The following is a 12868-nucleotide window of genomic DNA, read 5'->3' as shown; positions in this document are numbered from 1 at the left end:
TGAGGTTTGTCTGTGTGTAGAAGTGGAAGAACCTCCTGTCTGTGAGGTTTAGCAAACATGGGTGGTTTATCAGTGTAAGGACTCAGTGAAGAGTAAGATAAATACCAACCTGCCTTGAAAAAGTCTAGACAGTGTTGCATGTGGGGTTGGAGGTCTTGTGGTCCAGCAGCCCACTGAAACCCTGTAAAAGGCCCATGCTTGTCTGATGAAGTACATTGTATTTATTGCTGCAATGCTGCAAAGTCATTTTAGCCCATATGATGGTAACAGGCTACTGCCTTCCATTACTCTAAATGTCTGGGAATAGTGGGATATGATTTTGACTGATATTCTTCTATTTTCACAGATGATCAACCTTTCTTAATAACTGTAAGGCAACATATAATTTTTGGAATCTCCCTTAATCCTGATGTGAAGAGCAATGATGCTATGGTCCCCATAGCAGGGATACAGAATGGTTTAGATGTTGAATTTGATGACGCTGAGCAATACATCTATTGGGTTGAAAATCCAGTAAGTTTTGAATAACATTCAAAGTATATAATTTATTCTTGAAGAGCCTGCCTGCACTAATTTTTTTTAATATGCAAACTTTTGTTGAAAGGGAAACGATGTGGAAATAAATTTATCCCTAAGTTTTTTGATTCAATGAGGGGTATAAATGTGAGCTTGGTCTGGAGCAAAAATCATAAAACTCTTTAGCTTTAGAAAGAGAAACAAATTTAAGCTATTGTGTATTATTTACTTATTCACCAAGTATTTTCTAGAAGTGCCTATGATTTGCCCTGCACTGAATTACCTACTTCTGACCACAGTATACATGCCAAGAAGCAGCAGTCACAATGCTTGCTGGGATTATGCATTGGATTGATTTATTAAGGTCTCAACAAATACTAGGCAACTCCCTAGAGGAGTCTTAAGCTAGTAGAAAATATTTGACGAATATAAAAACGATCAAAACTCAAGACAAAAGTAGTAGTTCCCTAAGGGAATTTAGTGAAAGCATTTGATGTGGTTCTGGGGCCTTCCTTTAGAATATTTGCCTCTAGGGTAAGAATGAACACTTTTCCAGTTCTCTTCCTCATAGGACATTTTCTTCAACCTTCAGGGAAAAAACCTGTTAAGAATAGGGAAAGGGCAAGGAGACTATAAAGGAGGAAGAGAAGAAAGATCTTTGCGTTTCGTGTTTGTCACCCATATACAAAATATACTCCTAGCCTTCTGATCCACATCTGTGACTTGGGTTTTTCCTATGACTCATATGCTTGTGGTAGTTAAGAACTATCTCTGTAGCCAGTACTGGAGATAGCTTGAATGGTAAGCCTTGTGTATTCCAGTGACACACTGAAAAATCATTTGAAGCCTACCCAATGGTGCTGAACCTTTGTTTGCCTTTCCTCTGAGTGTAAGGAGTGTTCAAGAAATACAGCAGCTGGCCGTAGCCACGGTGAAGAAAGGGTTCTTATGTAGGAGCCATGGCCTTGGAACTGCTCACCTCCCCTTGTCTTTCTTTCCAGGGTGAAATTCACAGAGTGAAGACAGATGGCACCAACAGGACAGTGTTTGCTTCTGTATCTATGGTGGGGCCTTCTATGAACCTGGCCTTAGATTGGGTTTCAAGAAATCTTTATTCTACCAATCCTAGAACTCAGTCAATTGAGGTAATGATTCCATAATACTATTTACACAAACATTGGATTTAAACTGATGTAAACTCTAGTATCAGGAATAGATCTCATGTGGATTTTGGAATCATTTTTAAGCAAGAAGAAAAAGGGAAAAGATACTAGTGTTAACTATCAAAGTCTCTGAAGTGAAAGAGGAAAACCACCTTAAAAAATTCTTTTTTTTTTTTTTTAGACGAAGTCTCACTCTGTCACCCAGGCTGGAGTACAGTGGCACGATCTTGCCTCACTGCAACCTCCAGCTCCTGGGTTCAAGCAATTCTCCTGTCTCAGCCACCTGAGTAGCTGGGATTACAGGTGTGTGCCGCCATGCCTGGCTAATTTTTTGTATTTTTAGTAGAGATGGGGTTTCACCATGTTGGCCAGGCTGGTCTTGAACACCTGACCTCAAGTGATCCGCCCACCTCAACCTCCCAAAATGCTGGGATTATAGGCATGAGCCACCGTGCCTGGCTGGCAAAAATAAATTATTTGAACTTTCTATTGCTTTATTTTGTTTCCTCCTAATTATCAATACTACCTTGTTGCTATAAAAGTATTTTAGGTAATTTAAAAAATAATATATAAGAAGATCAATAAAAGTTACATAGGGAATCAACATAAAGGGAAGATTATGGTAAGCAGGGAATTTTTACTATGTTTCCTCATCTAATCTTCAGTGCTATTTCAGTTCTCAACCAAATTTATAGTTTGCCTCTGTTCTTAGATGGAAATCTTTCTATGGCTCCAGTACAGTTTTTCTAACAGCAAAACAGAAAGTAGAAACTCGATTCTAATTCCTCTGATACTCTCTTCTTCAAGATAAATGTTCTCTTTACTCTAATTCCCAGAAGAAATTCTAGATGAGGCACAGGTATGAAATCACATGAAGGAAGTCAGAGGTAACTTGACTAGTGTTGGTTTGCTCCACTCTGAGAGAAGGATAAAACATGGAAGGGATTATTAATTCATAATAATTTTGAAAGTGAAACTTCTCAAAGCAAGGAGAAGGTTTTGGTGGGCGATAGTTAGCAGAGCCCTGACAATCCACTGCTTTAGGTGGGCACCAGCTGGCAAGCTGGTTTTTCTTTGGAGCATTCAGAAAGACACTGAAGATGAGGAAGGCACACAGCAGCCTGGTGACTAATTTAGAGCACCTATCTACACTAAAAAGCACTCTCTGTAGACTAAGAACACAGCCTATGTAGAGTTTGGTACTATCTGAGGTTTCATGCATCCATTGGTGATCTTGGAATGTATCCCCCATGGATGAGTGTGGACGACTGTTTTTATTTCTGCCAAATGAAGAAATAGGGAAAAGGTGTCCCAGGCAGAGAAAAGAGCTCTCGCTGGAACAGTGCTTGAGTTTACAAAGATCTTTCACTAGCATCTAATTTAATCCTCGCAACATTCCTGAGGGCAGGCAGGTGTGGTAGCCATTCGTGATGAGAGGGAAATTAGCAGTACGCACAAATATCTCAAACTGGGTAGAATCACCAGGTGTTAACGTGAAGGGCCCCTTGGAGACTCCTCTGTTCAAGCTCTATTTTTTTTTTTTTTTTTTAACATAGGAAACCAAGGCCCACAGAAGCTAAGAGATTGTCTTAAATGGTCAGCTTCACTGCTCTAATTCCCAGGCAGTATTCTCTCTTTGCACTTTTATAAACTACAACTCTGGCAATCCAGACTGGTTTAACCCTCTTTGACAGTGGCAGAAAATACTTTTCATGATTTCAACTAAAACTCTCATCCTCCCATTAAACATAGGCAACATTTACTGCCTAAGACACTTACTACGAAACTCACATCTCTCTAGAGTCCACCCAGTGCAAAGCTGTCTTAATTCCAAACGGCAATTAATATGCTTTTATTTTATCTCTTGGTCTCTTGATTAGTAAATGGGGTTCTTTTCTTTTAAACTGATAGTTTTCCAAAAGCAGGGAACATGTCTTTCCCATTAGTGTTAGGTACAATTGCAATAGCAGCCAGTTGGAGAAGAACTGAGCATGCATGTGTGTGTGGATTGGTAAGGCCACTTTAACCACATGAACCAAGAGTTTCTTATTATGCCCCGATGCAGTGAGGTACAGAGGAAAGATACTCTGATTTGGAGTCCAAAGACCTGGCTTTGAATCTGGGTTGCTTGCTTATTTTATTCATTCATTTAATGAGCACTAGGAAATGCTTTCTATGGATCAGCTGGTCCTGGATATTCCAAGATGAATAAAATATTTTTTTTCCTCTCTTTAAGTAGCTGACATATCTGTGAGATAGATACATAAACAAATACCTGTGCTTTAGTGTCATAAGTGTGATAAGGCCAGTGAATATAAAGTGCTAATGATTGGAGGCAGAGGTATAAGTGAGGGGAGAGAGCATGCAGACTTCCCGTTCGTGGTTGCTTGTGAGCTGAGTCTTGAAAGATGACTAATACATCCTTCCTTATCCGAGGGTTTCACTTTCTGAGGTTTCAGTTACCTGCAGTGGTCTGAGAATAGGTGAGTACAGCACAATAAGATATTTAAAAGGCGAGAGAGCGAGAGACCACATTCACATAATTGTTATTACAGTATAGTGTTATAATTGTTCTATTTTCGGATTATTGTTAATCTCTTACCATGTCTAATTTATAAATTAAACTTTATCGTAGGTGTGTGTGTGCAGGAAAAAACATAGTAGACTTCAGTACTATGTGAGGTTTCAGGCATCCACTGGTGATCTTGGAATGTGTCCCTCAGGGATGAGGGGGGACGACTGTTTTTATTTCTGCCAAATGAAGACATAGGGAAAAGGTGTCCCAGGCAGAGAAAAACAGTTGAATAAAGACCCTGAAACATGGAAATGCATTTTGTGACTGGGGACAGCACTGCATTTTCTCTACTCATGAGCTATTTGACTATTTGACCTTGGACAAATTAACTTCTCTGAGCCTCTGTTTTCTCATCTGTACAGTGGAATTTATGGCTGAATAAGTAAAAGTACTTCATAACACGGAGGTATCCTGTAAATACAGAGCGCTGTTTCCCTCAAATGATCGATATTTTTAGAAATATTGATCTATGAGAATAAAAAGACCTATGAGAATAATGACCCAAGGGCAAATTGCCCTTTTAATGGTTTTACTGGTGTTTCCCCTTGGGTCATTTAAATTGTAAGTAATTCTTCCGGGTGATTGTTGGATTAATTAAGAAAATAGGAATCGTATTCACTTTCTGTTTACCTGTATAATATGCCTTCCTGCCTAAGAGTAGTTCGCGTTTAACTCCAACTTGAAAATAAGAGAAACATTGAAGAAACTATTATCCACTAGGGGTAGCTGTGCGCCCATCCACTAAAAGAAATTTTATAGCTGAATTGTGAAGCCTACAGAGTGGCCATGTGAGAGAGAGCTCTGCATATTCCAGAAAACAAGAAAAGGAACTTTGAACTAAAGAGATCCTTAGTCGTAGGAAAAGGAGAGAAATTGTAGCAGAAAGAGGCAAACTGAGAAAAGAAAAGTTACCTTAGTCCAAGCAGGAGTGAAAGATACCAGACAATAGAGAGAAAAAAATCTAGGGAAAAGAATGAGGGAGAGAAGAAGAATGTGTGTGTGTGTGTGTGTGTGTATGCGTGTGCATGTGTGCACATGCATAAGAGATGGAGAATCACAGATAATCTATTTGTATTGAAAAGCAATTTTATAGAAAAACCTTAATGCAAAAATCAACAGGCATTTTCTGATTTCTTACTAGTTGTCTCTTAGACTGTCTTATGTACGTATTAAAATAGCTTCATTGCAATAAGAAACTTCCTTCTAGTTCAATAAACCATATTTCTATGTGCTGTATCAGGGCCCTGTTAGCACTGCGATTGTAACAGTAATAATCACAAACAGCCTTGGGAAAGCCACTAAACCTCTCTAGGCCTCTTTTTCTTCATCTGTATTGAGAAAAATGATGGGATCTACCTCACAGAATTGTAAGGATCAAATACAATAATGTTTGCTCCAATACCTCATACATAGTATGTGACCAGTAGATGGACCAATTAAACAATATAAGTTTATTGAACACAGTTGTGCTGGGTGCTGTGCTAAGTGCTTTACCTGTATTATCTCTTAGACTGAGGTCTGTGCAGAAGATAATGCTTTCATCCATATTTGACTGATCGATTTCAGAGAGGTGAATTTATTTGCCTCAGGTTGTACAGTCAGGACCTGGCAGGGCAGAGATTTCAGCTCATGTGTTTCAGCTTAGGTTGTTGACTTGGAACAGAATTCACTGTACCTCTGAGTAAATTTGGACTATTTTGATTGACTGTGTTGGCAGTAATTGGCCACCAAGTGCCACGGCCTGGTCATCGGGGTGCAGGAAAGCTGTGGGTTCTCATTTGTCTCTTCCAGAGATTTCTCTTGGCTTTCCTGAAGGATTTTTGCAGTTTCTTCAGGCAGTGGCTCTGTATGTTTTCCCAACTGAGTCTTCCTTTTATCCATAAAAATGTTCCCTCCTGAAATTTTAGGTGAATTGGAAGTAGGAACTTGGGAGGTGATTTTACTTCTCTTACTCTCCTTGTCTATTGAGCTAATTTCCTCATTTCCCTGAAGTGCAATAGAGATGATCTGAAATCTCATGCAAACCCTCTCTCGTTCATCCCTAATTGTGCTTTGGAATTTGTTTTGTATATAAGTTCTCCTTCATCTCAGTTTCCTTTGGTTCCCCTTATGAAACTCAGTTCTAATAAGTTATTTTATGCTATAGGTTTTGACACTCCACGGAGATATCAGATACAGAAAAACACTGATTGCCAATGATGGGACAGCTCTTGGAGTTGGCTTTCCAATTGGCATAACTGTTGATCCTACTCGTGGGTAAGTATTCATAAATGGCACATGTCTTCTATGCAGCATTGTTCTTGTTAATGCCAGGGTCTGACAAAATGGAAGATTTCAAATTTAGGACATCTTCTGATTTCATATGTTAACATTTGAATAATAATGGAGCTCAGTGAGAAAGAGAAATAGCTCTGACCTGTATTTAGTGTGCAGGATACTGTTTATATTTTATTCTGTGGTCTTCAAATGAACAACACTGGATTTAAAATTAATTCCAAACAAGCAAGACTTTTAGGAATTTTAAAATAGCATTATAAGAATTGACAATATATTCTGACTTTGAAAGGACACGGAAAGCTCTAAGGGGATGTGTAACATTTGCAATAGACCTTGAAGGATGAGAAGCCTTCTAGTAGGTGGAGAATGGGTTGCAACCAGGCAGTGGTTCTTGAGGCCGAGGGAGCAATGAAGGCACAGAAGTATGGCGGCACTTAGCATGATTGTGGAGAGAGCTGGAACCAGAGGCTTAGAGTAGGGAGCTGTTGACCACATGGGAGATACAGTAGATAAGGTCATTTGGGGACAAATCATGGAGGGCCTTTAATATCATGCTAAGGAATTGAACTTTATTCTTTTGAGTAATAAGGAGCAAGTAGGGATTTTTTTAAAATTTCAACCTTTATTTTAGATATAGGGGTCACATGTGCAGGTTTGTTACATGGGTATATTGTATCCAGATAGTGAGCATAGTACCCAATAGTTAGTTTTTCAACCCATGCTCTGTTCTCTTCCTCCCCTCTCTAATAGTCCACGGTGTCTATTTTTCCCATGTTTATGTCCATGCGTGGTCTATGTTTAGCTCCCACTTACAAGTGAGAACATGTAGTATTTGGTTTTCTCTTCCCAGCAAGGAATTCTGAGGAAGGGAGTGATAGAACCAAATTTGTGTTTTAGAAAAATTGGTCAGGATTGATGTGGAGAGAGGCCAGGGCCAGGGAGACCAGTTAGGAGAAAATGGACTTAATGGATGTCAGCTGGAGTCCTCTGGTCTGTTTGATTGGCTATTTCATTCTGTTGATCTACTATACCATATTATAAACCAGAATAACGAATTGTAAAATATAAGCATTGATTTTTTTAAAAAGAGATTGTCACATCATTCCAAGTGGATTTTGGCTTAATGTTTGAAAGTCATCAGATTCTTAGGCCTAGGAGAGCACTGAAGAAGTAATTTGTATTAGCTGTTTCAGACAAGGATGACATGGAAACCAAATCCAATTCTTAAACGGCACAAGAAGCAAACATTCTATTCTGTGCCTGCTGGCTTGTACTAGTTTTCAGTTATTCTTTCTAGAAGAAGGACCATCTTAGGTTTTAAATTCTACTTTTGAAACTCAGGTTCACTTATTATTTATTTTTCATTTATCAGACATTTCTGCATTGTGCACCTTTTTGGGTGGTGTATTAGTTAAGATAGGCTAACTGTTGGAGCAAATAAACTCCAAAATATGTAATAGCTCAAAGAAAATAGAAATTTATTTGTATTTTATATGGGCAGTGGGTTTGGGCAGAAGATGGGAGGAAGCTCTACTCTACATAGTCATTCCAGGACCCAGGCTGATGGATGCTCTGCCATCTTCGGTAGGAGGCTTCCTAGGTCATTCTAAGTATCAGCATCTGTTGAGCAGTAAAGGAAAGAACATTCAGAAATTTGCTGGGAGGTTTTTATGAGCCAGGCCTACAAGTAGTGCACACCACTTCTGCTCACACCCCTTAAGTTACAATTGGGTCACGTGACCACAGCTATCTGCACAGAAGGACATGCAGTCCACCTATTTACCTAGAGAGAAGAGGAAGACATTAATTTTGGCAAGTGGAAGCAGTCTCTTTCATGGGGCCATGTTGGGGAGTTTCGAGGGTGGATACAAGGATTAAAGACCTAATTTGCAACCTTTGCAACCTTAAGGATTTATGGCTTAGTAAGGAGGGTAAGGCCCCTGTATAAAGAACAATAACCCAGGTTCATATATGATTAAGAGCCATAAGAGAGGCTAAAAATATTGGGATGATAGTGCTATAAAGAGGCGACCTTTCAGCTTGGTGGAAGAGATATCATTTGGACTGGATCTTAAAGCATAGCTAGAATTTCACTAGGCAGAGCTAGCTTTTAAGATATATCATGTGATATGAAGGATGGAAGGTCAGGAGCAAAGGGACAGAAAATAGAGTGTTTGTTCAAGTGACTAAGAGCAACCCAGTTGGGTTGGGAGATGATTAGAAGAGCTTAGAATTTTGTCAGAGGACATAGGAGGAGAAAAAAGACAGAGACTTGAGGATCTAATGTCTTGGATTCTCAGTGAAGGGAAAGTCTTGAGAAAGTTGTGGTAAATGTTACTGAACCAGTTGTTGCAGAAAAATATCTTTGTGGATGATCATTAATAAAGAGCTGAGGCGATCACAGAGTCTCTGGTGGTATTCGAGAGAGGATGTTCAATAGAGATAGTAGAAGTTAAAAGAATGGAAGGAGGATGAGGAAATGTGGATACTCTTTTAAGAGTTTTGTATTGGAAAGTTAGAGAAAGATAAAGTTGTAGGTCAAAATGTAACAGGAAAATGTCTTTCAGAATAGAGAAACCTGAGCGTATTCTTTAGCAGCAGATGAAAGATCAATGATGAAGAAATAATTGATTGAGAGTGAAAGTTATGGGGAAGGAATTAGAAATTTATGAAGAACAGGAATGACTTGAAAGAGTCAATATGGGGAACATGATATAAAATCTGCTAGGGATGAGAATCCTCAGCTTAGATTAGGAAACTTAAATTTTTAGTGAACTCAGAATTCACGAAAGTTTTGTGCTATGTCCAGGAAATTCTTGGTAACCTGAAATGGGAGAGGAGAAAGAAAAAAAAAATGGCAGAAACCCAGGGTTGGAGATTAGCTTAGGCACAGTGGGAGCCCAAAAGAATAAATAAGAATATTGTTGAAATGGTTACATATGATGTCCAGGTGTAGAGGGACTGGAGGGTTGGGAGCTCAGGCAGGGTTTAAGGGCAAAAAACAAGTTTAATAGGAAAAATTAAAGCAAGGAGGAAATGAGTTTTTGGTCAAAGCAGAGCATTTCAGTTTGAGAACTTAGAGGCAGAGAAGTTTAGAGTTGAAGATGAAATTCAAGGGATGGGCATATTGATTTGGTGGTGGAAGAGGTAGGTGAATAAAGATTATTTAAATGAAGGGGTTTGAGGACTTTTCAGAAAAGAATGTAAGAGGATTATCTATTGAAGATATAGAAGGAGGTGCAACCAAAAGGAATTAAAAGTTGGGTACAAGTCTAGAGGTTTTTCTTCGGTGGAAATGGAAAGCAGCCCTTCATATACTTTAATACATTTTTCACATATCATGGGTTTGGCAATGCTGTGTGATATTGGTTCATGTGTACATGATTGCTGTGAAATAGAAAGAAAAAAGAAGTCTTCCTGACCCCATAACAGCATGATAATGAGATTCCACTCTCACAGAAAAGTGTTACTCATCATTTCTCCTATTTTCTGTGTCAGTTTTCAAAAGTCTTTTCATTTTTCATCACAGAAATCAGGTTAGGTAATTAAGTAGCTGGTTCTGTGGTAGATGGTGATTTGGAGAAGAACTGAATGAGGCCTGATAAGTGATCAGGGAGTGTACTTGGCAGCTTTTTATATTAGCTTTGGCCTTCACTATGTACTGAAGATGGAGGGATTATTGATGTAGGCTTCTTCCTTGTCATAAGCTTCCCACACATCTGACCTTGCTAAAGGTTCAGCTGCCAGTGGGAAACGCTAGCCTCTTATTCCAGACACCATTTTAAATAGCCTCTACTCCGATTATAGCTAAGAAATAAATATACTGACATTGGTAGAACACTGGTGAAGTACCCCTCCACATTGTATGCAACAAGATATTGATTTTCAGCTTTTGCCCATTATATTGTGAGCATCTTGAGGACGAGTAATACACATTGTCATTTATGTCACTGACTCAAATCCACCTTCTGTTTTGTTACATGCTGGTGTTTTTCATGGTTGTAGGAAGCTGTACTGGTCAGACCAGGGAACTGACAGTGGGGTTCCTGCCAAGATTGCCAGTGCTAACATGGATGGCACATCTGTAAAAACTCTCTTCACTGGGAACCTCGAACACCTGGAGTGTGTCACCCTTGACATCAAGGAGCAGAAACTCTACTGGGCAGTCACTGGAAGAGGAGTGGTATGAGCACCCTTTCAGTTTTTGGTCTTTATGCTGAGCTGGCATAGCTGATGCTGAGTGTTCTGAGCTGTCAGGCAGTGGTTCTTGAACAATCTTACTTGGTAACTTGCCCTTTCTCCCAATAACTTCTTTCCCTTGCACATACCTTGCCCCTAGCTGAAGTTCAGTTCTTTAGAGTATGTGCATACTTCCCTGTAGGGTAATGTTTATTAATTTTCCCACCAACGTTTGTTTTTCTTCAGGATAAATTAATTCCATTTGTCATTTTTTTATTTGTCCTTTCAGAGCCGTTTCTTTCATGGTTTAGTGATTTCAGTGTTTTTCTTTGAAAGTACTATGGGTTCTCCAATTATACGGAATATATATATACACACCTATATATAGAGAGAATATATATAGAAAAAATGGAATATGTATCTATACTATATGGTATGTAGAATCTATATAGATGCTATATATGCTATACAGAATATATATCTATTATATTTGTAGAATATAGAATATATATTTATGGAATACAGAATATATATCTATTATATATAGAATATAGAATTTATATACCTGTATAGGATATAGGCATATTCCATGTATCTACCTATGTGTGTGTGTACGTATGTATGTATCTATTTATTTAATGTAGCAAGGTTCTGAGCTCAGCATCCCCTCATAGCTACACATTCTTCTCTAATATTCTAACATGATTAATACACATGTGAAATTTTCTTTAGTGGTAATTTTCAACTCCAAGGTTGGATTCATTATATTCTACAATAAGAAGCAGAAACTGTAAAGTCTTATTCGCTCATTGAAATAGTATTTGACCTTCACTGCTGTGCTTATGTAGCTGGGGCTAGGCACATAGACGGTGCTCAGTAATAATTATTGATGAAGCATTGCTTTGGGTGCTGAATTGAATATATGCTAGTCCCTCCCTTGCTTTTTAACAGTAGTTATTTCAGATCCTTGACATTGATGCTTTTCATAATATTGTGCAGTAGGTTTGGCTTTCAGTTCATTGTTTGTTCAACAAGTACTAACTTCACTCCAAATATGGACCTATAATGATGGTAAGCTTTGGAGATTAAAAAGAAGTGATGATGTGTGTGAAAACACTTTGCAGAGTTGGATACGTGTGTGCAATGATGAGGAAGCTCTTGCTACATGGTATGGTTTCTGTATGCACATCTGATAGGACACAGCTTCTGAATCTGCGAGCTTGTTAGTGGTGTGACTCTCCAACCTTTCTCCTAGTGTAGTTCCCTTATTTCTCCTTCACTCTCCTGGTTTAATCATCACCAAATCCTGCAATCCATCCTCAGCCTGTCACTCATGCCCAGATCTTTTCTGCCACCTCCACCATTCTGAGCAACCTCTCTCTGGCCTTGACTAGGCATGGCCTTCAGTGGTGAAACCTGTTTTCGTGTTGGAGACATGTTTTCTTCATAAAGCCATAGTCAGCAAATTGGATCATGGCTCAGCTTGGAGCCTTGCCCTGAGGACTAGCTCCCAACACTTCTGTGAGGTTGCTCAGCTAATCTGGCCCTGGTCTCCGCTCCCTCTGCAGCGCTCCTCCAAGCTCATGTTCCTTATGTTCTAAATTCTAGAACTTTGATCAGTTTCTAGGGCATAACAACTCTTGTAACTGCTGGGCTACCTTGTCAGCCGTGGCAGTAAAGCAACACTTTGTGTCTCTCACCAATACCCAGCCCAGATCCTGGCACAGAGCAGGCACTTGAGGCAGGTTTTTGGAGTGAAATTAAACCAGCTACATCTATATTTCATTTTTCTTCCAGAAGAAACTGACTACTTATCATTTTCCCTTAGGGACTTTATTCTTGTGGTTCTTTTCCAGTTTACCAAAGCCATTTTGATTAAAGCTTGTTATCTGTTCCAATATAATGGCACCATTTTTGGCCCCGTCCCGTCTTGCTGTCCTCTGTGGTTGTTTTGGGGCATATTTCCAATCTCTATTACATAAATTGTCAGTGAAGCTTTTAAACTCAGGGTGAGTCGGCTCCTGTGCAATGGCCCACACTTAGATGTTTGAGTACATCTTTGACCAGAATATCACATGCAGAGACTAGTGGTTTAGCTCCCTTTTCTTCCCCATGCCACCTGAAAAGGTTGACTGACTCATGTGAGCTCTGTCTTCAT

At 39.2% G+C, this 12868-nt stretch overlaps 1 protein-coding gene across 1 annotated transcript in view; it reads left to right on the top strand.

The window, feature by feature from the left end:
* Window positions 1-12868, top strand: part of LOC105483280 (LDL receptor related protein 2) — a 214626-nt gene that overhangs the window by 117595 nt on the left and 84163 nt on the right. The window contains exons 32-35 of the mRNA XM_011744068.3: window positions 347-513; window positions 1518-1661; window positions 6401-6510; window positions 10537-10714. Of these exons, the coding sequence (XP_011742370.2) occupies window positions 347-513; window positions 1518-1661; window positions 6401-6510; window positions 10537-10714 (599 nt within the window). The remainder of the gene's footprint in view (window positions 1-346; window positions 514-1517; window positions 1662-6400; window positions 6511-10536; window positions 10715-12868) is intronic.

The sequence above is a fragment of the Macaca nemestrina genome, chromosome 11, assembly GCF_043159975.1.
Source record: "Macaca nemestrina isolate mMacNem1 chromosome 11, mMacNem.hap1, whole genome shotgun sequence".
Classification (NCBI taxonomy): Eukaryota; Metazoa; Chordata; class Mammalia; order Primates; family Cercopithecidae; genus Macaca; species Macaca nemestrina.
The sequence above is the reverse complement of the archived record's forward strand: the minus strand, read 5'-3'. Positions and strand labels throughout refer to the sequence as shown.